This window comes from Lachnellula hyalina (genome assembly GCF_007821495.1).
Source record: "Lachnellula hyalina strain CBS 185.66 chromosome Unknown contig00005, whole genome shotgun sequence".
NCBI classification, from domain to species: domain Eukaryota; kingdom Fungi; phylum Ascomycota; class Leotiomycetes; order Helotiales; family Lachnaceae; genus Lachnellula; species Lachnellula hyalina.
Window position 1 is genome coordinate 220453 of NW_022157119.1, and position 24147 is coordinate 244599.

At 47.7% G+C, this 24147-nt stretch overlaps 6 protein-coding genes across 6 annotated transcripts; 2 read left to right on the forward strand and 4 right to left on the reverse strand.

Moving 5' to 3' along the window:
* Positions 1 to 1060: 1060 nt before the first annotated feature.
* SPCC584.13 (putative amino-acid permease) lies at positions 1061 to 2877 on the reverse strand (the record flags this gene model as incomplete). Its single annotated transcript, XM_031146196.1, has 3 exons — positions 1061 to 1259; positions 1309 to 2469; positions 2522 to 2877. 3 exons carry the CDS (start codon positions 2875 to 2877, stop codon positions 1061 to 1063), a joined length of 1716 nt encoding a protein of 571 aa, XP_031009467.1.
* Positions 2878 to 7148: 4271 nt separating this feature from the next.
* On the reverse strand, positions 7149 to 8984 carry het-6_1 (Heterokaryon incompatibility protein 6,OR allele; the record flags this gene model as incomplete). The annotated part of the gene is made up of 2 exons (XM_031146197.1): positions 7149 to 8088; positions 8113 to 8984. The coding sequence occupies 2 exons, from the start codon at positions 8982 to 8984 to the stop codon at positions 7149 to 7151; spliced, it is 1812 nt and encodes a 603-aa protein (XP_031009468.1).
* A 3475-nt stretch (positions 8985 to 12459) lies between these two features.
* On the reverse strand, positions 12460 to 12969 carry LHYA1_G001214 (uncharacterized protein; the record flags this gene model as incomplete). Its single annotated transcript, XM_031146198.1, has 1 exon — positions 12460 to 12969. The coding sequence occupies one exon, from the start codon at positions 12967 to 12969 to the stop codon at positions 12460 to 12462; it is 510 nt and encodes a 169-aa protein (XP_031009465.1).
* Positions 12970 to 14365: 1396 nt separating this feature from the next.
* On the forward strand, positions 14366 to 15995 carry LAP3 (Cysteine proteinase, mitochondrial; the record flags this gene model as incomplete). Its single annotated transcript, XM_031146199.1, has 3 exons — positions 14366 to 14592; positions 14649 to 14803; positions 14854 to 15995. 3 exons carry the CDS (start codon positions 14366 to 14368, stop codon positions 15993 to 15995), a joined length of 1524 nt encoding a protein of 507 aa, XP_031009466.1.
* A 444-nt stretch (positions 15996 to 16439) lies between these two features.
* On the forward strand, positions 16440 to 17378 carry iphP_0 (Tyrosine-protein phosphatase; the record flags this gene model as incomplete). Its single annotated transcript, XM_031146200.1, has 2 exons — positions 16440 to 16823; positions 16920 to 17378. 2 exons carry the CDS (start codon positions 16440 to 16442, stop codon positions 17376 to 17378), a joined length of 843 nt encoding a protein of 280 aa, XP_031009463.1.
* Positions 17379 to 17779: 401 nt separating this feature from the next.
* mtr1 (Ribosome quality control complex subunit) lies at positions 17780 to 20966 on the reverse strand (the record flags this gene model as incomplete). Its single annotated transcript, XM_031146201.1, has 2 exons — positions 17780 to 20884; positions 20934 to 20966. The coding sequence occupies 2 exons, from the start codon at positions 20964 to 20966 to the stop codon at positions 17780 to 17782; spliced, it is 3138 nt and encodes a 1045-aa protein (XP_031009464.1).
* Positions 20967 to 24147: the final 3181 nt, after the last annotated feature.

Consider the following 24147-nt stretch of genomic DNA (forward strand, 5'->3'; position numbering starts at 1 on the left):
GGGGACTTTCAAGGATTCAGGCTGAAAATAGAAATCCCCTACCTATAGAAATAGTCAGCCTCGTCACGTGCTATCCATATAAAGTACCGGTATCTCATACTTAGAAAAAATAACTTGTGAAAACAACTGCTTTTATGGACAGAATCAAGCACATTCGATCTTTATGTCTTTATTCACAATGTATGAGTACCGAGTGGTTTGTCATCTGATCGTGATGCGCTCTACCAAACATTTCAAACTGCGTGGTGAGTCAACACCACGTCCATTCTCCAAATTCATTCTACAGACATCCGCGAAACAGCTCTACAACTCTACAGATGTCTGACGAGATCGGTTTGCCGTACTATTCTTTCCGATGTTTATCAAGATCGTTCACCAGATGAATCCGTCACTCCAAGCCGGAAGTCTGGCGAACTTCACAAGTTCTTCCTCTTTCTCCTGCAGGCTCCATCCATCTGTCCGTCTTCGGTGTTCATTATCCCCTCTTGCCCTCCCTATCCCTTTATATATCGCATGGCTCAATCCCATGCTGCCAAGTAGCATCCCCTCTCTTATTGTCACGCTTCCTCACGAGTCTGAAGCATTCAAATCATCTTCATGTAACAAAAATGCCTCAAACAGCTCTTCTCACGGAGTAGTACATGCCGAACCTTATTTTGAAGGCGCATAAGAGCTCCTAAGTGGTACGATTCATGAGATAATCCTCATTCCAAATATCATTATTGCTATCTTAAAACTGCATTTGTTATACTTCTATTGTTTGTAAAGATCACCATCAGCGCTCATTATCATGGAGATGATTGCATGTATCACTATGGGAACCGGGGTTTGCATCAGCATGATCATCCTATAGTTGGTTAGACGAAGGAATCCAGTGTAAATCGACTCCTCCGTGTGCGGGGGTAGAGCACGAGCACGAGCAAGTTTCAAATTTCTAACAGACGTTGAGTAGCCTTTCGATTGGTAGGACTTAGCTATGCGAACGGGTATTTTCTTCCTTCCTGATTTCATGGAATTTAAACATCGCTAATATATGCACAGAACCGGAAATCTAAACCTATCACTTGACAGCCACGACCGGCGCCAACCCTGTTTCAGCCTTCTTGTCAGGTATACTCGGCGTATCACTATCTGATAGGCCTTCAACACCATGGACAACCGCATTATCTCTACCCAGCATATGATGCTCGACGTTGATAACGGGACCTTTGAACCACTTGTGTGCAGAGATAAACCACCACGCGAGTACCATCGCCATTCTGCAATTCGTTAGCAAGTTCATTGTTCCCTGGAATCGGGGTTACTTACGGTCCTCCATACACAACAATAGTCCAGTTCATTAACTCGGCTGTCAGATCATTACCTCGCACTGAGGGGAAGCAGAGCATAGGCATCATGACAAGAATGAATGAGCAGGCCAATATGCCAATGGGTTTGCTGAATTTACCCAGATGCCACGGTCCACGTCGAAATCGATCTCCAACGAAGAACACTCGGATAAATATAGGGATCGTGAAGGCGATCATCGCAGCGATAGCTCCCACCGAGAAAATAGCACCAATAGCAACGCTGCCGCCGAAGATCAAGAGACATAGGAGGCAACCGATGACAGTATTAAACCAAACTGCATTCACAGGCGTGAGAGTATGCTTGTTCACCTTCTTCATCCAGAAAGAGCATGGGAAGCAGTCGTCACGGGCATATGCAAATGTCACTCTAGACGCGGCCACCATGCAGCCTTGTCCCATGGAGAAACCGCACATGATGGTAATGGCGAGAATGGCAAGCGCAGTGTTTTGAGGCATTACCTGGATGAGATAAGATGCCCAGGGTTGACCTAGATCTGAGTCGAGGACAGATGGGATGTCAATGACTGTATAGGCAACGACTAGCTGCAGAGCCCAGCCTGCGAGCCCTCCTATTCCACTGGTCATAACGATAGCACGAGGAGACGCAATATTAGCGTTGCTGCACTCCTCAGACAGATGGAACGGCGCATCATAACCAGACATCGTCCATATGATAGCTAGGAAACTCATCAACACTGCTATGCCGTCTGGCCAATCTGTTCCATTCTGGATCGACCAGACCTGACTCGAAGGGAAGAACTTCGGGCTCGTATCAGAGCCGGTAACGGCCGCTGGAATCATGATGATAACGACAACCAAGCCTATCATGTTCAGCGTTGAACCAAACGAGTTAAATCTTGCAATCCAGAGAGTTGGCATGCTGGATATGCAGCCGTGGATCAGCATGATGAAGACGGTGAGGAGGTAGGTGTGCCAATCTTGCGGCACATAACTCGGATTTGTGATTGAGGCTGCGGCGAGCACCATTGCACTAAGAGCATAGTCCACTGAAGGCGCACCGGTGATTTGCACCATCCAATTCGACCAGCCTGTAACCCAAGCCGCAAAAGGGCCCCACCCAGGAGGCGCGAGCACAGCTGCCGCATAATAAAGTCCACCACTATCGAAATATCAGTTTCTTTTTCGGAATTTTCATGCAGAAGACGACATACCTCGTAGGCATACTCGAGCAGAGTTCTGCCATACCCATCGCTACACACTGGATGAAAAACCAACTTATCAACCAACCCCACACCATTCCACCCGTCCCCGCATATCCCATGCCATAGTACAGCGTACTCGCAAAACTGGGCAGCAAACCCAGCACCGCGAACGAAACGCAAAACGTCGTCCATAGCGAGAACTCTCGTTTGAACTCTTGTTTGTAACCCAGCGCCGTGAGCGCAGCTTCATCCGCAGAAAGACCCTCGTAATTTGGTACGTCGCCGTCGGGCATGATTGACGTCACAGAGGGACGATGGGGATCGTATGGAGAGCCATTGCTCTTTTCCTTCTTGAAGAAGTTCATTTTGGTCGCCAAATGCCGTTCCTCCTAACGTTAGCGATTGAGGTGGCGGACAATTTACATCCAAGCGACTTGGGAAAGGTGCTACTCTATACTTATATCAACGCACAAAACGGTAACATCGAGGTGTATGAGGTAGCAGGAGCAGGGTAGAACGGCAGCTATCTCTGCCCTACGACGGAATCGGCATGTCCAACCGTGAAATATTCCCCGGGTTAACTTGTGTATCTCGGTCATCCACCCCCACAACCATACAAAATTGCACATGCAGTAGAGGTCAGTTCCGTCGTTACATCAAACCCCAAAAATGCTTATCTCTCGTCTACCGCCCCGTTACGGTGGGACCAATTACAAGTAGCGAGCATGATTGAAAATCATCAGCCAATGAAGTTAGGTGTCGATCCAAAGGCCTTATCAACTCCCCGATGTGGCATCAAGCTTTCTAGACCTTGCCAAAATCGCAGACTCTTTGCCCCGACCGGAGGACGCGAGTAAACAGCTCACTCTTTCTGATCTATAAGAATAACATGCTTGTTTCCAGTACCTTAGTATCCCCCTATTCTTTTTGTCTTCTAATCAGTTTTAGAAATTCGTCTTTCAGAGAAGCGGTTTAGAGATTTGGCTGCGGGCACTAAAGCCACTAAGGCTGCGAATCCCAGCAATCGGATTGGCGAGTTTGTGGGGAAGATTCTCTTACGTAACTTAAACGTCACATTGCAACAGGGGAGGCTCGGCGGCCGGGTGCCGTTTTGTGCGCGCGCTCCGTAAACGGGACCTCTATCAATATATCAAGCCTCGCAAGCACATACGAATACTCTGTGAAGCATATGGCTGAAAAGCTGACGTCAAGGGGCCACAAGCACCTGGGTGTGCGAGGTGTTTACCTAAATTTACTAGGAAATGGTGGGTGCGATATTGATATGCATTTCTTGAAATTGCAAGGGAAGTTGCGATGGGATGGGACCAAATCAGCACGCAGTAAAGATAACTCAAGTTGCGAGAACCCTTTCCGTTTCTTTTGCTTACTTATATGTTCCGCTTCATTCGTGAATATAAGCGATTCAGTAAATCTTAGTATATTCACGTGTACCCTAGGTCACTCGCGAATTTAGAGTCATTTACCAATAAACCAGTCTACTCGTGAATCCAGTTTACTTGTGAAGCTGCAAGTAAGAGTTGATTTTTAAGGCCATCGCATACTAAACAAACTCCTTTCTCCTTCCGCAACATCAACCAGAAACATGACCACCTTATACTAGCTAGTACGAAGTAATCTCATCGGTACCCTGTGATACCAACAGCTATTTAGTTGCGGGAGTCACGAGATTTTTAGTATTACTCTAGCTGTTGCTTGCACCTCCGCATTACCGGGGCTAGTGATCTCTCAACCTCCTTCCTCCTATCAATTCTTCTTTATCCTACGCGATTCCCTCGCCGAATCCCCAGAAGCTATGATTTGTCCGCCAGCTTCTCTCGCACCAGCTGCTATCCTTTCTGAAGGGAGAGTAGTGTCGTCGTCCACCCTTTTCCCTCTTTCCCTCCTAGCTGAATCACCAGAGGTTTGTGCCATCTGTAATTGTTTATTGTGATCGGCCACTTCTTGAGTTCTAGAAGAGGTTTGGATTTAGCTCGTCTGTTGTAGGGAGACACTTTAGCTTACCGCTCAGAGGCATAGAAACCTTCAGGATACCCCTCCGCTGGCTGCTTCAACCTATAGTAGGTTCCATAAGTTGTTTCCTCTTGTTTCCTCAGAACAGTAGTAGTAGCTCAAGTTCGCATCGTTGATCTGCCAAAGGGCATATGAACCAGCCATTGCGTATAACTTTGAAGTGGCATATCTTTCAGTGAGATGGCCAGAGTTACTTATACCTGTGACTAGAACAGGCGCAGAGCCTTGTTTTACTTTGCACAGCCCATGCAATAACACCCCGCTCTGATGCAAGGCCCGGCATGGCCCATCTGCACGCAACTCTGGACGTGGGTCTCTTATGTGATTCCAAAGAGTAAAACCGCATAATTACCCAGCCCTTTCGGACAAGGAAGAAACTCGTTGGCTCTGTCAGTTTAGCGCGCGTGCAGCCCAGAACATCTAAGGGCATCACAGACCTGTTATTGCCAAAAACTTCCATCGGCTTAAGCCGATAGTCCCTCTAAGAAGCCGGCGACCAGCCAAAGCTAGCCTGGCTATTTAGTAGGTTTTGGTCTCGTTCGTTATCGCAATTAAGCAGACAAATCACTCCACCAACTAAGAACGGCCATGCACAACTTTCCTGGTTTCAATTTCCAACTCCCTGCCGGTACATCCGCCGAAGAACCCAAGACACCCTAAATACTGGCTATATTATCATAAGTAGGGTTTCACAGGGGGAAATGCTCTCCGACACCTGGGAGACCCTCCGCCACGACAAGACTCGCCGTTCAAACCTTTTCCATAGCTTGGCTCGGATCAACCTATCGCTGAACAAATCTCCTTTAGCAGCTATCGGATCTTTGAATTTAAATGATCAAGGCTTTATAGCCTTGACCAACCGTCCTCTGACCCTACAACTTCAATCCTTGGAGAATGAAGGTGTCCCGACTCCACTCAGCAGAATTCTACCTATTCAGCTGTGGAACCTTACCTTCTTGACCTATTGAGTTGTCACGATAATCGCATTTTCTTTCAGCCGAATTCTATCCATGACCAGGATGATGGTCAGCAGCAAATGGCCGCTCTAACTATGATGCGTGCGGTCCTTCATCACTTTTGTCCGCCCAATTCTCGTGGCGGGCCTTTAGTTTTCACCCTTACGGATCTACATCAGAGCAATGTCTTTGTTGATGATGAGGGACACGTTACCTCTCTAATCGACTTGGAATGGGCATGCTCCCTGCCGATTCAACTACAATGCCCTCCGTACTGGCTTTCTGGGCGGGCTATAGATCAGATGGAACCGGGTGAACATCTCGAGACATTTCATCAGCTCATTTTGGAATACTTCGAAGCTTTCGAACAAGAAGAGAGGGGTATAGTTGGAGAGGCGTTACGTCAAGCACCAATACTAAGGAATTGTTGGGAGACTGGAAGCTTTTGGTACTTTCATGCGATAAACAGTCCCAAAGGATTGTGTCGAGTCTTTACCGACCATATTCAGCGACTGTTTTGTCCACAACACTGTGAAATGCGGATATTTGATCAAGTTATAGCCCCGTATTGGTGTGTTGGCGCAGCACAAGAGATCAAGAGGAAGATCGAGGAAGAAGAAAGGTACAAGGGCCATTTGAGAGAAGTGTTCGGTATTGAGGTGATTCTACCAAAGGCATAACCTCAGCTTACCTCACATCACTCGATGTGACAGATATAAACATGGTCGTGCAAGACAGGAGAAAGGGAATTTGGGGGCGCAAGGCCCGGAATAATTTGAAGAATGTGTTGGCTAGACGAAGAGCATTAGTGGGGAACCCCAATGTAATTGTTTCATCTTGATATTTCCGAAAACGATAGTATAGTTACCAATGCTGCCACTGAAAGAGAACCGAAAGGATGTTGATTGATCTGGACTTGGAAGGGTTTGAATACTGAGCACAGTTGTTGCGCCTCATCGTCCGATGTCAACCTGCAAGTGAATTTCTTCTCAAATTTTGAAACTCTATCTACTGTTGATAGAGCAAGAAGAGGTCCACGTTGCAGCCATTGCCGAACTCCTTGAAGCCTATAATGAGGTTCCTATTCCGCCTTGCAACTATCCCTTCCTAGTCAAGTCTATAGAGCAATTTATTAAGCTTGCCGAAACTATTACCTCAGTAGGCATCGGCGCTACTATTAGCCTTGCTGAACTTCTCGCAATCACACACCATATGCCAGTCAACTCAGTATCTTCAATGCTCTTAATTGAGTCTAGCCACAACGCATTTTCCCGACATACCAAGGGTGGAGTACCAAACCCATCTCCGTTTGATACCGGTATGAGCGGCATATGGGCATACAACTGTGCCCTCTCTTTCATTATGCCCGGATCTTGCTCTGTCAAAGTCCCCCCACCTATTCTTCCTGCATTGACTGTTACAAACACATCTTGTTCCGGACCTGCAAAATCTACGGTGAACGGGCCTATGCGAGAGTTCGCATGGGACACCCTGCACAAATGCCCTTGTTGCTGAGGCGGGCAAGCAATTGCTCGTCGGGTGAGTTCATCAGCTAATTGTGACGCTGGAAACACCATCTCACACAGACGCTAGTATAGTACACTCACACTTGAAGAGAAGAGTCGGAAACGAAGCCTAGGCTACGGAGGTTAGTGTATTTCAAATCCCTCTAACGTGTATCTACCCTTCTCCAGCAAAGCCATGGCCTCTCCATTCATAAGACCATCAACGTAGGCCTCTCCCACTAACTTATACTTCCCCTCGACCGGTCTCAAAATTACGGGGAATCTACACCCAAGCAAAACGCAAATAACGTCCCCTACAGCAGCGTTCCACGGGCATAGGCCAACTATACCAGTCTGCGATATAAATAGACGCCTGCGATTCATGGTAATAGATGCATTGATAATCACTGCCCTTTGTTCTTTATCACTTCTCGCATCATCAAACTCCCCAATCTCATTCTCGCTCATCAAAGAGGTCACTGAACCAGAAAGCGATGGAATCTGCGGTGCATCCATCGGCAGCACATCTTCGTCTGCCAAAATGCTTCCCGAAAGCTCAAAAATGGCTCGTAACTTGTTTTCGTACACCCCTTCATCTTCAAACATCCAGTTCCCGCATGATATGGCACGGGAAAACGCTGCTTGTGCAGGAAGTGAACTGGACTCGGGGAGCGCGGATGCGAATAGATTCCACCATTCGTTAAAAGCGTGCAGAGCAGGTTCGATGAACCTCGGATGTACCTTCTGCTTGAATGGCATGCCGAGGATAGCAATGGTACTTACGATGAGACCTGCGGCTTTCAAAACGTATCCGTCGTTAAGAAATTCGAACTGTGCGAGACTGTTTCCAGCTGCTGCGAACTCGGGCTCATGGTGTTGTAAGCCAACGACCGAGGAGCCGCTGTTCGCAGGCGGTCTTGTCCAATCCGGAGCCCATGATGGAAGGTTGAATCGTGAGACATCGTGCTGCTTTACGCAGATCACGTCGAGTTTCCTAGACGTGGAGATAATGTGCCGGGCTGTGTGCGTATAGACGTCGCGCATGGAGAGGGAATAATCTAGAGCACCAAACGTATCGTGAGAGCTGCATATCCCTATCAAAGCATACACTTTGTCCTTTGGGTCCGTAGACATCTTACTCTTGTGCGAGAGTAAGAGCTCCAAGAGTGGCGGCGCAACCAGATCCGGCGAATATCTTGATAGTTGCAAGCTTCGTGGGCCCCCACGAATAAGGGTCAGACCGTACGAAGGCCTATTGTAAAAGAAGTCCCGAAGGTGTCCTTCTTCCTTTTTGAAAATATCACAGACGCTATTCAGCTCTCTCCACTCAATAGCATCAGCACCACAGTAAACCGTCGTGCTCCTTCCACACGCAACTTCTTGTATAACCCAAATCCGCCACCAATACTGTCTCCGAAATAACGTCACAAGAGCCTCTAGGTGTTCCTCACGAGCTGGATCTCGCACAAGAGCACTGGCCGCCCCCTCGTCACAAGCAGCCAGATCACGTGCAAACTGAATCGCCTCGGAGCTCTTACGATACTCCAGTCCTAGCCACACAGCGACGCTCTCAGCACTTTTATAAACGCTTCTCATATTTGAAGTCTGGATGCTCCGTTCGTGGATATCCGATTGGTTGATGCATATTGCGTCAACCCACAGAACCAGATCTTCTCCTGAAGGAGGACGGAGACGCTGCAGCGCCTGCTTGAGATTCGGCGTTACGGTAATGAGCTCGTCCTCGAGATATACCTGCTGTGCACCAGCTCGTTCACCCCAACAGTACGAGAGCGCCACGTACGGTGGCGCCTCTGAGAGGCTGGTGTGAAAGAGCGAGCAGTGGATAAGCGAGTTGGGATTTGCAGCGGGCTTCAGCCGCAGGAGACGGATGGAGTCTTGGGCTCTGCTAAGAGGCTTGTATGTGAATTTTTGTGTGCCGACATCGGTGTTGAAAGTGCTTTTCCTTGAGGTCTTCTTCATGTTGTGAGAACTCGGATAAAAATGCACGTGAGTAGGGGAAGAGTCAACGCGGCGGATTAGTTGAGGTGACGATTCGCTTGTCACGAGACGTCGGATGCGGATAAATGGGCTGGCAGCCCTCCATGTCTAGCCCAAGGAGAGCATTGATCAAATTGGGCGAGACATTAGCCCTTGTCTTTCAAAGGACGACGGGGTATGTATATTATATTTACGGATCACGGTGGTGCCAACAACCGTGAAATTTATTGAGGCTACGGAGCGGAGGTACAGCGGTTAAGTATTGTTACAATTCCCCCCCCCAAAAAAACAGGGGTTTAAGGGCGTCCTCTAAGCCTCCTGGGGTAGTTCTTACAGAGCTTCAAGCCTATCAAGGCTGTGCTTACAGGGGCTGTATTTATTAGGAGTTCCCATTAGGAATAGAGGGTGAAAATACCAACTTAGAATTACAACAATACTTAACCGCTGTACCTCCATATGCACGGACCGTGGAGGTTTCAGGGGCACGTTGTTGGGACCGTTGTGGCCGAGGGGTTCTTACATCAACTTCCAAACTAAAAAAATTCTCTCTATAAGTTTTCACGACCGAGTAACAAAATCGGTCTGATTAACTGCATTGCAAGTTCATTCTCCTGTATTAACTAACTGACTCCAAATAATATAATCTCTACCTATGTATACAGGTCGCCTGGCTAGAAGCTTTAATTACAGTTAGTTAGGTACATAGGTACAGGGTATCAGTATGAAAACTGCAACTTCTTATAAATTATGCTTTTATAAGGCTTATATAGAGTCCCGCTGCTGGAAACGCCCTTTTCCCAGTAGAAAGTGGGGGGTTTTAGCAGTTTAATTACTAAATAAGGCATAAACGATCTATCTAGGGGGGTTTTCAGCTAATAGAAACCCTCTATTATCCTGGTTACATCCTGGTTCTAAGTGGAAGTTGCAGTATTTATGAAAACACCCTATAGCTATTACATATATCACACTACTTAATTAGTTAAGTCATATAAATAAACCTTTCAGATTCATCAAATCTGGCTTTCTCATTGGTGTGAAATACCCGTAGCGAGCAAAAGGGGGCAAAAGGTATAAGCCTAAGGTACTAAGGATTCCCTACTCGGTAGATTTTCACTGCTAACCGCACCCGCAACCCAATGATATATAGACATCCTTGCTCCGTATTCCCTTATAACATAAAAGCATGCGTTCCGTAGCTCTATAGTATTTTATGGCGGTCTAAAAAAAAGCAGCCTTGCAGTCTGAATTATCAAGTAAAGGAAGGGAAGGGAAGCAAGCTTATACATCTAATCATTAATATTATGACTAACATCAATCTATATGTGGTTGCACTTGGTTAGATTATATAGCTATACTGATCTGGTGTAATAAATGATATAGTAAGAATTATCGAGACATGGTATAGTAGGGATATATGCGATACCTATAGGTATTAGTACTTGCTAGGCGTGCACGCTGTTTGAAGCTCTAGTGTAAATATATCACAGCCCCCTCACTTGAAATATTACTCGTGGTTCTGAAAAGCGATCGCAATCATGATTATCGTGACGAGTTATCTATATGCCCAGGTTTATCTATCCATCCGAAGCGCCTTTAGTGAAGACCAGTATTTATACCCCGCTCTATGCAAGCGCTACCGCACTCGCTCTCAATCTATTGTATTAGGCTCATTACCCATTACCCATTATCCCTTGAAGCAGAACACCGTTCTATGCACCGCATCCCTCCCAACCCAGCCATCTATTACCCATACCTATACCCATATCCCATATCCCATTACCCCAATCTCCAGCACCCACTCATTCACTTATTACTCATCCGCCGTAACAACATAACACAACACCGAGCTGACATCCACCAGATTCGTACTTAAGAGCGCGGGCTCCGTAGCATTGAACGGCGCGCTGCCCGGCTGCACACCCGCTGCATCCTTGTACGCCCGGCATTGCACGCTGTTGATATCGAGGGTGGGGGTGGATGTGGAGTTGGAGAAGGCGATGGATGATGCAGAGAGCGCTTGGCCGGCGTTGAGGAGCGTGAGTTGGTCTAGGGTGGCGGTGACGGGGACGGTGGTTGGGTCTCGCCAGTTTAGACCGGCTGAGGTTGTGACTGTGGGGTGGGGGTTAGTGATGCTGTTTTGAATTTGGTTTTGGGTGTAGAGGAGACAGGAGACAGGAGATAAGAAGAGAGGCTTACTGGTTAGGCCGATGCTATAGGTAGTGGTGGTATTGCGGGGCTGTATTGGTGATGAGGCTGCGAGACTGACGATGGCGAGGAGAGCGGTGAAGAGGGTTGTAGAATGCATTGTGATTGATTGTTGTAGTAGACGAGTATTATCAATTTGAGATAATTTAAGAGATGTGGTTGTGGTTGTGGTTGTGGTTGTAAGATAGCTTGGTTGAATTTCAAAGCTGGTTGTGGGATTTATATATACGGAGCAAGTGTGAATTGGAGCGAGGTTGGAGAACCCACCAAATGACTGGGTTTAGCTGGCCATGAAAGACAGAAAGACCGTCATCAGTGCTCAGCCGCCTTTACCGGTAATACGAGCATCTTAACATATAGTTATTGCCCAAAGGCCAACCTGGACTTTTGATTCGCATATATGATTTTGTTTACCTAAGTAGGCTAGGAGCTTGTTGGATAGGATCCATTTAATCCCCGAGCGGCAGTCCGGGACATGCCACGATCCCGGGAGATGCGCTGTTATGACCTAAAGATGGGGACGCCGAAACAGGCATCCCCTGCTCCTTACCCCGTGTTCCCAGCCACCCGCCCACAGGCTAAATACAATACGTCGATCAACCAACCACCTGGGAACTCAAGCAAGAAATGATACACAAGATGACATGATGTTTATCAACTTATGATAGTTACCTACCACCACCGACTTAGGTCCCTTATGCAAAAAATAAAAACTTGTAAACTTATTATAGGATGCTCGAAGGATGCAGAGAATAGATTCGGACGAGCTAGGGAAAGCCCGTGAGTGGAGAACTTTTCTGAGGAGGATCTTTGCCATGAACGGCTTGTCCGAGTTAATTTCCAGTAAATAGGACATCTTAAAAAGGGAAGAAGAAGATATCAAAAGCAAATATTTGTTAGGGAAGCATAACATCTCAATCGACGACTCGAACCGGGTTCCTTATCAAGGTACTTCGTTATAATTTGCAATATACTATTGTATGTTAGGCAATCCGAAGCTTGTGCATATCATTTAATCTTGCTCTAAAACGTCCTTACTATATATCAAGAGGCATACCTTTCTAGAACTTCACGCTGACTGTCTGTTACGAATGAATATAATAGTGAACTACAAGAGACGTTTCTGTTAACTGATAGGGGAATGGCAAGAATCGAGGGCATTCTCAAAGCACATTACTATAGAGGCAAAACCGTCCCTGAACCTGTCAAGTATCATTCCATCCCTTTGAACTTATATCTAGAACCCCCTCCCCTACCAAGGAACGGCTCTCGGCCCCTGCACATCCCTCCACTGCCCATCCACATCCACCCCACCACCCTCTTTCCTATCCTCCACCTCCTTCTCCCCATCCCCTCTCCTCATCCGCCTAAACCCCCACTTCCCAGCCGCCCACACCAGTCCAATCCCCACACTCGTCACCAGCGTCGGCGGCGCCAACAAAAACGCCGCCCCACTAACTGCACCCCCAAACGCAGACGCGCCCACAGCCGCTACAAGGGACCCCACCAGCGCGTACCGCGCATACCGGACCACGCGCCAGAAGACAAATATGCCAATGTAGCGCAGGGATCGCAGCAAGGCGCGTGTGCGTAGGTGCGCGGGTCGGGGAGAGGAAGGCGAGTTGGGTGAGAAGAGGAAGTGGATGTTTCGTTTCGCCGAGGCGAGGGCGGAGGAGGAGCGGAGGTTCGCTTTGGTGTCTGTGTTGACGCTCGATGATGGAGGGGCAATTGGCTCTGTGGGGAGGCCTCTGGAGGGAGACATGGTTCTGTGTTTGTTGCCAGTGATGTGTTGGCGTGTAGAGGAGCAGAATGGTGTTTGTATAGAGTGAAGACAGAAAGGGAGATCAAGACTGGACTGGACTGGTTTGCTTAGGGAAGCTAGCCCGGGGCAGATGACATCACCTATTTATTTACCTTGCATCTTTCTCTTAAAACTCCAACCACCGTTGTGTCTTATCAGAATTATCGCCAACCCTCATATCAAGGTCATTATTCGGTGTTTTCACAAAGGTATTGCTTCTTCTTCTGATTCCCTAGTATTGGTCTTGACTCAAGTCCAAGAGGTAGACGTCTCGTCTTTATCGCGTTTCCAGGGATCATCGTCTCTGTGGGGTATGATATGATGGGCTTCTGGACCAGTGGCTCGTGGATGCCGCCTTTGAGAGTATACTCATCCAGTGTGGTTCATGATATTTTGCCTTTCTGAATCCGAAGAACCCCTTCCTGGCAAAACCATCATTTCCGTACAGCGGTGCCGAAAATGGTCGCGAGTGACCAATATCTTGAGGCCGCAAAGATTTACAACATCGGGAGGTGGGACATATTTTTGGCTTTCGAGAAGACATTCTTCGTAGAGCCATGTGTCATTAGTGAAAGAGTGAGAAGATATAGCAAACATCAGGAAGGCTAGAGTACCTAGAACCGACATCATTATACTGAAGGCCTTTCGTGTCCCCAATGTAATTATCGGATTGATCCTCATCCAGCAAATGCCTTCCAGATTTAGTACTGGCTATATCTTTCAAGTTGGAGGGCCGAGTAACATACTTGCTGCTCCATATTTTGAAAACCGAGAGATTGATTAGGTATAAAAGCAGCTGAAAAGTCGATCTCGAAGTGTCAATGGAAGTAATGAGACTTGATTATTAGACAAATAATTCCCCTTGGCTTACCAATCTTCATCCTATTAAGGATTCGGCTATTTGGACGGAAGAGAATAGAGAATAGATAAGTTCATGAGACAGAACATGAGAATGAGATGGAGGGAAGACAGCCGGGCAGGCGTTGAAGGTTGAAGAGTGACAGAAATTGGGGGCTACATAGTATCTCGCTCATTGTTACAAGTACTTGGATATTACCAGGTCTCATGAATAGATTGAGATCTTGAATTTGAATTTGAATTTGCTATAAGAAAATAGTTTCCTAGATACAGTATTCCGGTGAAAGTGGATTCAGAGCTTCCTCTTCTGTTAAGCCCACTACTCCGCAAGAACGTGTCCGTGCCGTGCGTGTCTCATGATCTGACCCCGCGATAAGGATCCGCAATCGCAACATTACCACCCTTCACTCCATTCCTCTTCCTTGTCCTCTTCTACAAAGACATCTACATTCCGAGTTCAGTCTCTCTTATCCCAGAAGACTACTTAATCAAATCCAATATGGGCGCATATCAATCCAAACAACCCATCTCCAACGAGAAACTCGTTATCGAGCGTCTTCGTGCTCTGGAGCTTAAGGATCAAGCTGATAACGAATACATACAAGTTGGAGAGAAAGATGTTGCACATCCAGCACGAAACTCGCAGTTCAGAGCTCCTTGGACCACCCTGAGCATCTCTGATGTTGGAGAGTGGGAGAGTGAGCTTATGCAAGATCCCAAGAACCGGTCAGTCCTCCATTCCAAGATGTACTGGGTCTAATTAGACGACTAACAACTGTCAGACTCGCACTCTCAGCTCTGAGCTCCGCAGATCCCAAGACGGTCCTCACATCCCGATCAACGACCATTAAAGACCAGCAGATCTTCTCTGTCAAGATTCCATTCGAAGGGGCTCCTATCACAAACCAGAGATCTTCAGGTCGATGCTGGCTATTTGGTACATCCTAACTCCTAAACAAACCCAAGGCTCTTCCTAACAATCTATAGCATCAACCAACGTTTTTCGAGTCGCTCTCATGAAGCGTCACAATCTCGACAAATTCGAACTCTCCCAGGCATACCTCTTCTTCTACGATAAGCTTGAAAAGGCGAACTTCTTCCTCGAGCAGATTTGCGATACCGTGGACGAAGATCTGGACAGTCGGCTCGTTCAAACTTTACTTTCTCAACCTGTTTCTGATGGCGGACAATGGGATATGGTATACAATTTGGTCAACAAGTACGGTCTTGCGCCACAAGTATTATATCCAGACAGCTTCAATGCCCAATCTTCAGGAGCTATCAACCAGTTGATCACTACCAAACTCCGCGAAGATGGACTTAAGCTCAGAGCTTTGGCAACCTCTGGCACAAAGTCGAGCCGGGATATTACTGTTGCCAAAGAGAAGATGATGCGCGAAATCCATCTTATCCTCACTCTTACTCTAGGCCCACCACCGGCCCCAACAACCGAGTTCACATGGAACTACTTGGATAAGGATGGTGCAACACATGAATTGAAGACTACCCCTCTAGCATTTGCAAAAGAACTCGATTCTCCCAAGTCAGTTCGAATTACCAACTCTAAGGTTTCCGGCATGTTCTCCCTTGTCAACGATCCAAGACACGAATACAATAGCCTTCTTTCTGTGAACAGACTCGGAAACATTGTTGGAGGTCGTGGCATCACATATGTCAACGTCTCCATGGATGTCTTGAAAACTGCTTGTATCAAGATGTTGCAAGCTGGTCTTCCCATCTTCTTCGGCTCTGATGTTGGAAAGTACAGCAACTCGAGCTCTGGTATCATGGACACTGCTCTCATTGACTACGAACTTGGCTTTAATGTCAGACTTGGCATGTCAAAAGCGCAGCGTTTAATGACTGGTGAAAGTGCCATGACTCACGCCATGGTCCTCACTGCAGTGCATTTGGATGAGCAAGGAAACAGCATTAGATGGAGAGTGCAGAACAGCTGGGGAGAAGGTGCTGGAACCGATGGTTGGTTTGTGATGAGCGATAAGTGGATGGATGAGTTCGTATACCAAGCGGTTGTAGAACCTAGATTCGTGGACAAGAGTGTGAGGGATGTCTTGAAGACGGAGCCTAAGATCTTGAATCTGTGGGATCCCATGGGTGCTTTGGCTTAGTTGCGCGCTGAGTGGAACGACAAGGATACGACTGCTATGATTTTATTTTAAATGCTGGAGCGTTGATTTATCGGATCTTATGTGCCATATCCTCTGAGGCTTTATGAGACGCAAAAGACTCCCCAACTACGCGAATTTCTCTCGTCTGTTCGAGCATCCCAGACATTTATCCCTCAAGCTGGCTCTATTATTTTGTCCCACCCCATATCCAAGACCCTAGCTCTGAAGTCTCGGATTACCGCGGCTTTATTCCTCATAGTTGCATATACCCGGCGTGCCGCACTAGAAAGTAGACATTGTCGGTCGTCATCGCTTCTTTTTCAACCCGCATTGTGTCCCCACGAACATAAAGCTACATAGTGGTGTCTTACTGCATCTCGATAGTTTTCCTTTCTCCCCTCCTTTGTTTCTTTGAACCCTCGCCCTGAGGTCTTGTTAGTGGAAATGACTTCAGATTCAGATGAAGCCAGAGCTCTCCAACCTCCCTTTATTCCCATCGACGGCCTGACTAACTTCCGCGACATAGGCGGCTGGCCAATTCCATCTCCCTCCTCTGCCCCATCTTCTGCGTCCATAAGAGTCCGCACCGGTATCCTCTACCGCGGCCCCGATCTAACTCCTCTCACCCCCACCGGCACAAGCCACCTGAAATCCCTACACATAACTACTATATTTGACCTCCGCAGCACGCCGCAAATATCCCGCGCCGGCGGCATAAAACAAATCGAAGGCATAAGCCGTGTCTGGTGCCCCGTATTTGGCGAAGACGAGTACACGCCCGAGAAGGCTGGAATGAGGTATATGCAATACTGTAGCCCTGGAACCGAAGTACTTCCTTCATCTTCTCCCCATTTGAATAATACGACTACACTACACTACACTACATCTACCCGATGAGTTGAGATTTATTCTTATAAATAACAGGGCATCGTAACCGCATTCCTCGAAATCCTCTCCCGCGGCGCCCTACCGGCCTTCCGCCCCATCCTCCTCCACCTCGCCTCGCCCTCCCCAGAACCGTGCCTCATCCATTGCACGACAGGCAATAACCGCTCCGGCGTATTCACCGGGATCCTGCTCTCTCTGCTCGGCGTCAGCGCCGAGGTCGTGGCGCGGGAATATGCGTTGAGCGAGCTTGAGTTGCGGGGGAGTCGGGAGGCGGTTGTGGAGCGGTTGTTGGGGAATCCGAGGTTTAGGGACGTGGTGGGGGGTTCGAGGGAGAGCGCGAGGCGCATGGTGGGCGCGAGGGGGGAGAGTATGCTGCATCTGCTGGGGAGGGTGGAGGGGGAGTGGGGTGGCGCGGAGGGGTGGGTTAGGGAGGTGGTGGGGTTGAGTGGGGAGGAGATTCAGAGAGTGAGAGATGGGTTGACGGTTCGTATGTAGTGTGGAGTGGAAGGGGATGGGAGTTGGAATGGAAAGCGGAAGTGTGGGGAGGGGAGGGAGGGTTGGTACAGGCTAGTAGTATTTAGGTGTTCTTGCACCCCCTTTCTCTTTCTCTACCGAATGATACATCGTGAGAACGAAATAACAGCCCAATTCTAATGTTTTGCTTAAACTGCATAACCTACAAGTTCATAGAGATACTACTCGACATAAGCATGAAGTTTTAAAAGGGAGTTCAAAGTCCGAACTTGAGGACCACGATGAAAGAAATGCAAACTCAGATAGTACGGGCGGTTACAGAATCAGATCCACGGACGTTTACCCGTCAAGTTGCGAGGAAATGACCTTGCACCAGTGCACATGGCCTATATTCAACGTTGTGATTTATTTATACCTAGAATCTATCGTCCTTTCTTACTCCCCTTCCCACTCCCCCCCTTATTCCCCTTCTTCCCTCCCTGCCCACCCTTCGCCGCCGCCGCCTGGGCTCCCCCAGCCATCATAACCCTCACCTTGCTAACCGGCACCGTATTTGTAACCTCCTCAACCTTCCACCCCTTTAACAATTCCATCTCCCTCGGCCAAACCCTCTCACGATCCTCACTCTTCTCATCCACCTTCCCCTTCCCGTCAGCCACCCACCTCGCCACAATCTCCTTGACAGCCTTCCCCTTCTTCTGCGCCCCAGGCTGCAACTTCGCTTTGTACTTAAACGTTCCTAGAGCAGCCCATGGCGCACAGATAGGAATGGCTTCCAGGATCTCATCGCCGCGGAGCGGCATGCCGACTAACGTATCCAAGATATTCATCTTATCTTCCTCGCCGTCGTCGAGTTCGTTAGCACCCTGCTCTAGCATCGCTTTCCGCATCTCTTCATTCGCAGCTGTTTCTTGCTGCGTTCGTTGATGCTGAGCTCTTCGTCGCTCTTTCTGGAATGCGAGTTCGGCTTCTCGTGTGGCTTTTGCTGCGGCTTCGGCACGTGCTTTTTCTTGGCCGGTGGAGGCACCAATTAGTTGTTGGGCTGCGAGGCGGTCTTCTTCATCTTGGTCTTTGTATTTAGTGGCGATTTTCTTGGCTTTGGCTTTTTTGCCCCGCTTAGGGGGAGGTGCGTTTTTCTGAGGGTTTTTAGGGTTTTGGGTGGGAATATCGGTCATCTCGGTTTCGGCAATGGACTCTGCGTCGTCTCCATCATGAGCGTCCAAGTCCTTAATTTCGAGATCCTCTATCTCTTGTGTAAGAGGATCCTCATCGCCGTCTGAGATAACGGTTTCTGTTGCAAGTTGAGTTTGGAGTGGGTTCAACTGTGGTTCTTGCTCTACCTCCTCATCAGATTCCTGAACATCGTCGTCCTCGCTGCCTTCATCGTCGTCAAGTTCAGGAACAGCTGACTCCCTGTCTGTATCCAAGTTCTCATTTGGTCCATCAGTTACTGAAAGCGTATCTGCAACACCCTGAACCCTGTGCTTGACGTGTCTCGCCTTGCTTGCCTCGCTGATATGAAAGATGACCCCGAATCCAAGCAACAATATAGCCGGTGGTAGGAAATTCTTCTTCCCCCTGACATTGAAGCTCCCTACTGGAAGGAAATCTCCACCAGGAGCTGATTTCGAGACCTGGTCAGCATTGGCCCAAAAGGCGGACATTCCAGCCTTCGAATCCCACGCACTAGAGCAGGATACCACCAAGCTTCCAGCCTGAGATAATGTTGAGGGTGGGATTGGCGCATCTGGTGTTTTCGGATTGTTCCTTATGATTACTGATGCCGCCCCCGGGATATCTGCATTAAGATAGACATCGCCTTTCTTCAAATACCTCTTGTAAAGAATCTCACTTTGTTGGGAGTCCTTCCCACCCAGAACTAGATAGCCATCTGACGAAATAAACCATGTGAACTTCTCGAACCATAATTGTTTCCGTACTGGACGTAGGATTGCCTTTTCTTGCTTCAGCCCCTTTTTCAGATCCTGAGCTATCCTCGCCTCTTGACTCTTTAGTGCTTTCCTAGACGACTCCATTGTTTTTATTTCCTTCGTGGCAGCAGTTCGTTTTTGGTCGTAATATTGTCGTGCATTGCTCCATGGCGACAGTGCAAGATCGATATCAATTGTCAGCCGCCTCTCTGCGGCTTTCTGTTTTGGCTCTTTCTTCTCGGGAGACTCGTCCTCACTGTCCGAAACGTCGCTGTCCGTCTCGTAATGAGACTCGAGATCATCGTCATCATCGAACTGCTCCTCGTCCAGCAGCAATGAGATGGTATTTTCATGTAATTTCAACGGCAACTTGATGATCGATGCAACCGGATTATTGCGTTTCTGTTCAATCTCAACAAGCTTCCCGATCTCCACCCAATCCATACCCTGTCCGATTAGACCATTAACAGCATCCATAGCTTCTTGCACTCTCTCCACATTGGCTTGAAGAGCTCCAGCTTTCCGCTCATTGAGAGACTGGACTTCCTGTAAGCCACCTAACCGCTTCGCTTGGTCTTGTCGTGCAGCTTCAATCTTCCTTTGGGCTGTCTTCTCCCTTTCCTCAAGCTTAGATTCCAATTTCTGACCTTCGATTGAGGAGAAGAATTCATCGGCAGTTTTGTTGAAGCCTTCAAATTCGAGGAAGACTATGGACTCGTCGCCTTCGAACTGACGAGGTCGGAATGGATGGAAATCATCATAGATCAGCCCTTTACGGGAACCATCTGCTTCAGAGCCTTCTTGATATCCGTCTTTCTTCTTCGCTAGAATGTAACCTTTTGACACTTCGGAGCTCGTAATCTCCTGAACGACCCTCTGAGCTTCTTGCAGGGTCCGCATTAAGTGGTCTAAGAGAGGCTCACTTTGTAAGACCTCTGCGGGCTTAAGGGAAGAATCAAAACCAGTGATTTGCATAGCATGATCGACAAGCATAGGTGGATATTCTGTGATAGAAACAGCCAAAGCCTTCCGCAATGCATCGGCACCCTTCTTCTTTGCCTTCCTTCCTGCGACTAGCTCGCCCTCTCCCCGTTCTACAGCCCTCTCCAAGCCTTTCCGTAACCGCTCATCAGTCAGAGGAGGGATTCCCCCATAATTCTGCCTATTCTCTAGCGAATATTTCAACCCCACCCTCAACTCTTCCTGCGCCTCTCCCTCTTTCACAATCCTCAGCAGTGCCAATATATTCAGCTCCTTATCCGTAAGAATAACATTGCCCGACGCATAGAACTCCAAAAACAGCTTATACTGTCCATCGCTAAATTGGAACTCGATAATTCGGTCCGTGCCGACTTGGGAAACGGAGGTGACTCTTCGCGTCTTGAGGTACTTTCGCAAGCGCTTAACGAAATCCGAGGGTTCGGCCGCGGTTGCGCGAGAGTATTCTGTGAGGTGGCATCGGAAACCGGAGTCTATTATGATCTGCTGCTTGTGCTCGGGCTTTGCGAATTTGACGAGGAAGATTTTGGAGGAGAGGTCGTAGATATTGGAGACTCGTAGCGTTGTGAGGGCATTTGCCAGCTCATGTGCAATGACCTGGGGGAATTCAGCAAGTCTAATAAGGGTATGCTAGGGAGGCATATACTTTGACATCTATTGAAGAGAACCTTTGCTTCATGTTGTGAGTTTGAAGCTTGTTGATGTTGCAAGGTGGGATGATGTCGTAGGCGCGGGGCAAAGTTTGTCTCAAATAAGCATATTTGGGCCACCGTAGTTAATTTTCTCTTCTTCAGAATGCTGACAGCTTCTTCACTCCGTTGTAATCATGCGGAGAAGAAAAGGTGTCTGGTACTTGTTGAGCTTGTCAGCATCTCTTTAATTTGCTAATCTACGTTAAATCTAAATATGTTCTGCGTATACGTATAAAAGCACCGGGCGAGTAACCCCTGAGCCGTGCCAAAGTTGCCAGTACATTCTCACAAGCGATCAGAAGCGACCGTCCCTCTCTCGAGTGATGTGAGACAATTGCAGTTTTGTATACAGAGTAGTGTTTTGTCCAGATGTACGAAGTTCTAGAAACTCTGCCAAAAAGCGTGTCTAAACATCTGCATAGCAGCTCTCAGTTGTGGCTCTGCAAAAAAGAGCTGCTCATCACTCAGCTCTTCTTGTCTTTAACTCACCCAGTCTAAAAGCTGCTGCACTATTCTTGCTCCAATCTCTTTGTCCTTCACTGCTTGAATTTCTCCAACACCATTTCTCGCCTCCTTGGCCCTTGCTTCGTTCAGAAACAAACATTGTACATGCAGCGACTCACGAGCCATGCCAAAACATCCTCTCTCCGCTTGCTTATATTGTGACCTGGTAGCGCGCAACCTCGACTTGTTCATCATGACTAAGATAATGGCGCCTATATTTGACGAAATTTAACAATTCTTTCGCAAAATCATCTTGTCCAAGTCTCAAAGCTGTACGGGAACCACCAAGGAACGTGCGAAGGAGCAACTGTTGATGTTCCGGCGTAATCCTACTCCAATCAATACGGTCCTCCATGTGGTCCCTAGGGCCTAGTATTCTGAACCAGAGGTTCTCTCCTAGAAGATACGCGGTAATTCCATATTCTGCTCGAGCTGCCAAGTAATCTCCGATTTGGAACAGTGCATCTCCGTTATCCTTGGTGGCTTTGGCGACAACTATAGACTCCTCCGTTGTCATAGGAGGCAAGACTGAGGACATGATATTTGCCGTTTGGATGGTGGTAAAGTCTCCTCCAAGAACAATCTTCATCTTGACGTCCTCGCCTCTGGACAACTGTACAGGAGCCTGCCGGAAGCCCTTGAGACCATTCTCAATGCATGAAGCCACTTTGATATTTCCTTGGTAATACTGCAAGTTCTTGGAGTCAGCGACCGCCTCACAGCTCCAAAGACGTTGAAAGGCGACCTTGAAACTCGATGATTTGTCCTAAGAGTGACAAGACGAAAAGAACTTGAAGAATTTGCTCACCTTATTCTTCGTCTTGCAGATCAGATATATCTCCCCATTCGATGTCGCCGAATTCATCTGGCCAAACGTCCTCGGATGCAGCACATAAGACGCATTAAAATACTGTACCAAGTTCGGTAGGTTTTTGCTGGTCAAGACCGCAACGAGCGGAAATCGTGCTTGGTTATCATGCTGCTCAATGTTGATCCTTAGGGCGCAATTATCAACTAAGCTGGTAGTGCGTGGGTTCGTGAAGACCACCGGGATGCCATAGTTCCAGGGAGAATCAAAGAGCGGATTCAGTGGAAACCAGAAATTCGTTTCGACTGCCACAAAGACATTTTGAGAGTGGAAATAGGATAAGCTCTCGTAAGAGATTTGCTTGTTGACAGAGAATAGGCCAATGTCGTATTTAAATCCCAGTCTTCCGTCTGCTCGAATGAACACTGCGTCTTTCTCGAGGAGGATGTTGGAATAAATTTGGTTTCGTACCTCGAGTGGAATGGCTATGAGTGGCGAAGGTTTGTCGTTTGTGGTTCCAGGGACGAGGTTTTTGCCTCTTAGTTCGCTGTTTGTGAATCTGAGGACAAGGTCTTTACTTTCTGGCTTGTCGTTTGTGGTGCTGGAGACTAGCTCTCCGGTTTCTGGCATGTGTTGGTTGTCGGCTGCGGCGATACTTGTTAGCAAGGCTCCTGAGTATAATTTCGCGCGTTCAAAGGTCCATTCTAGTACTGCTAAGAAGCTGTACAGCTCCAAGCCTGACCGTGTGGATGGTATCAAAAGGGCACTAGAGCAATACTCACCTGAAAAGAGCTGGCGGACGGTAGCTAATTTAGCTGAATTCTTCTTAAGCCTACTTGTCATCGACCGAAGACTCATATTGGATTTGTTTTATTGTCTTTATTTGGAGGGGAACATCAGTAGATTATAAAGATGTCTTCAACTCTTCGAGAGGAAGGTGAATTCCAGCTTGTTCCAGTTTTGGGCGGTGAATCCACGTAGAACTGTCTGTAGCAGTCCAGTGACTACCAAGCGTCCAACGTTTGCTATCCGAGGCAGACATGCTTGAATGAAGGCGTTTTTACTTTGGTTAATGTTCACCATTGACATTTGCTGACTGGACAACTTGCTTGCAGGTCACCACCTTCCAATCTTCATGCAGCTCTTGAACGCGGTTCAAATCTCGGATCCCAATTGAGCCTCCAAGGGCCCAATGAAAAAAATCACCTTCTTCCCCGCTACCGAGAGCAAGTATTACCAGGGAAACGCAAAAGTAGCAACGTGTGTTCAAAATGCAATCGCGGCGTGTCGACAGGGTGTCTTGATGCCAAATGGCAGGTACAAAATTGATATCAAAATAATCAGTGGAGATGGAACCGGCCTCACTGCTTCTCAAGCTGCCAACATGAAAAAAGCATTTCTCCCTACTATAACGCGGGAAGAATGTCTGACTTTCGCAAGTGCTGTCAAGGATAAAGGTGATGCTTTTTTCGAATCCAAAAAGTACATGGCCGCTCGGCAAGAGTACGCACTTACCGTATGTCAGCTTGGACACAACTTTTGGGATCTTGGTAGGTTTAGGGAAACACCGATAACGGAAAGGAGAGAGTCTAGAACATTGCTTCTTCCTATACTCATGGAAGGAGCTCGTTTGGCTTGGAAGCTTGGACAGCAAGCTTTAGCACAAGCTGTGGTAGGTTACGCCAAAGGAAGTTTCGATGTTTATCTTGTGGATGAGAACTTTGCGATCGACATGTTGATTGCCTGTGGGCTAATGTGGGCTGATAGAGGGCATTTGAAGGTGGCACGTGGCAGCTTGCAGGATAAATTTGAGTACTTTCCGAATAATAAAAGACTCGAAGCTGCGGTTTCGAGCG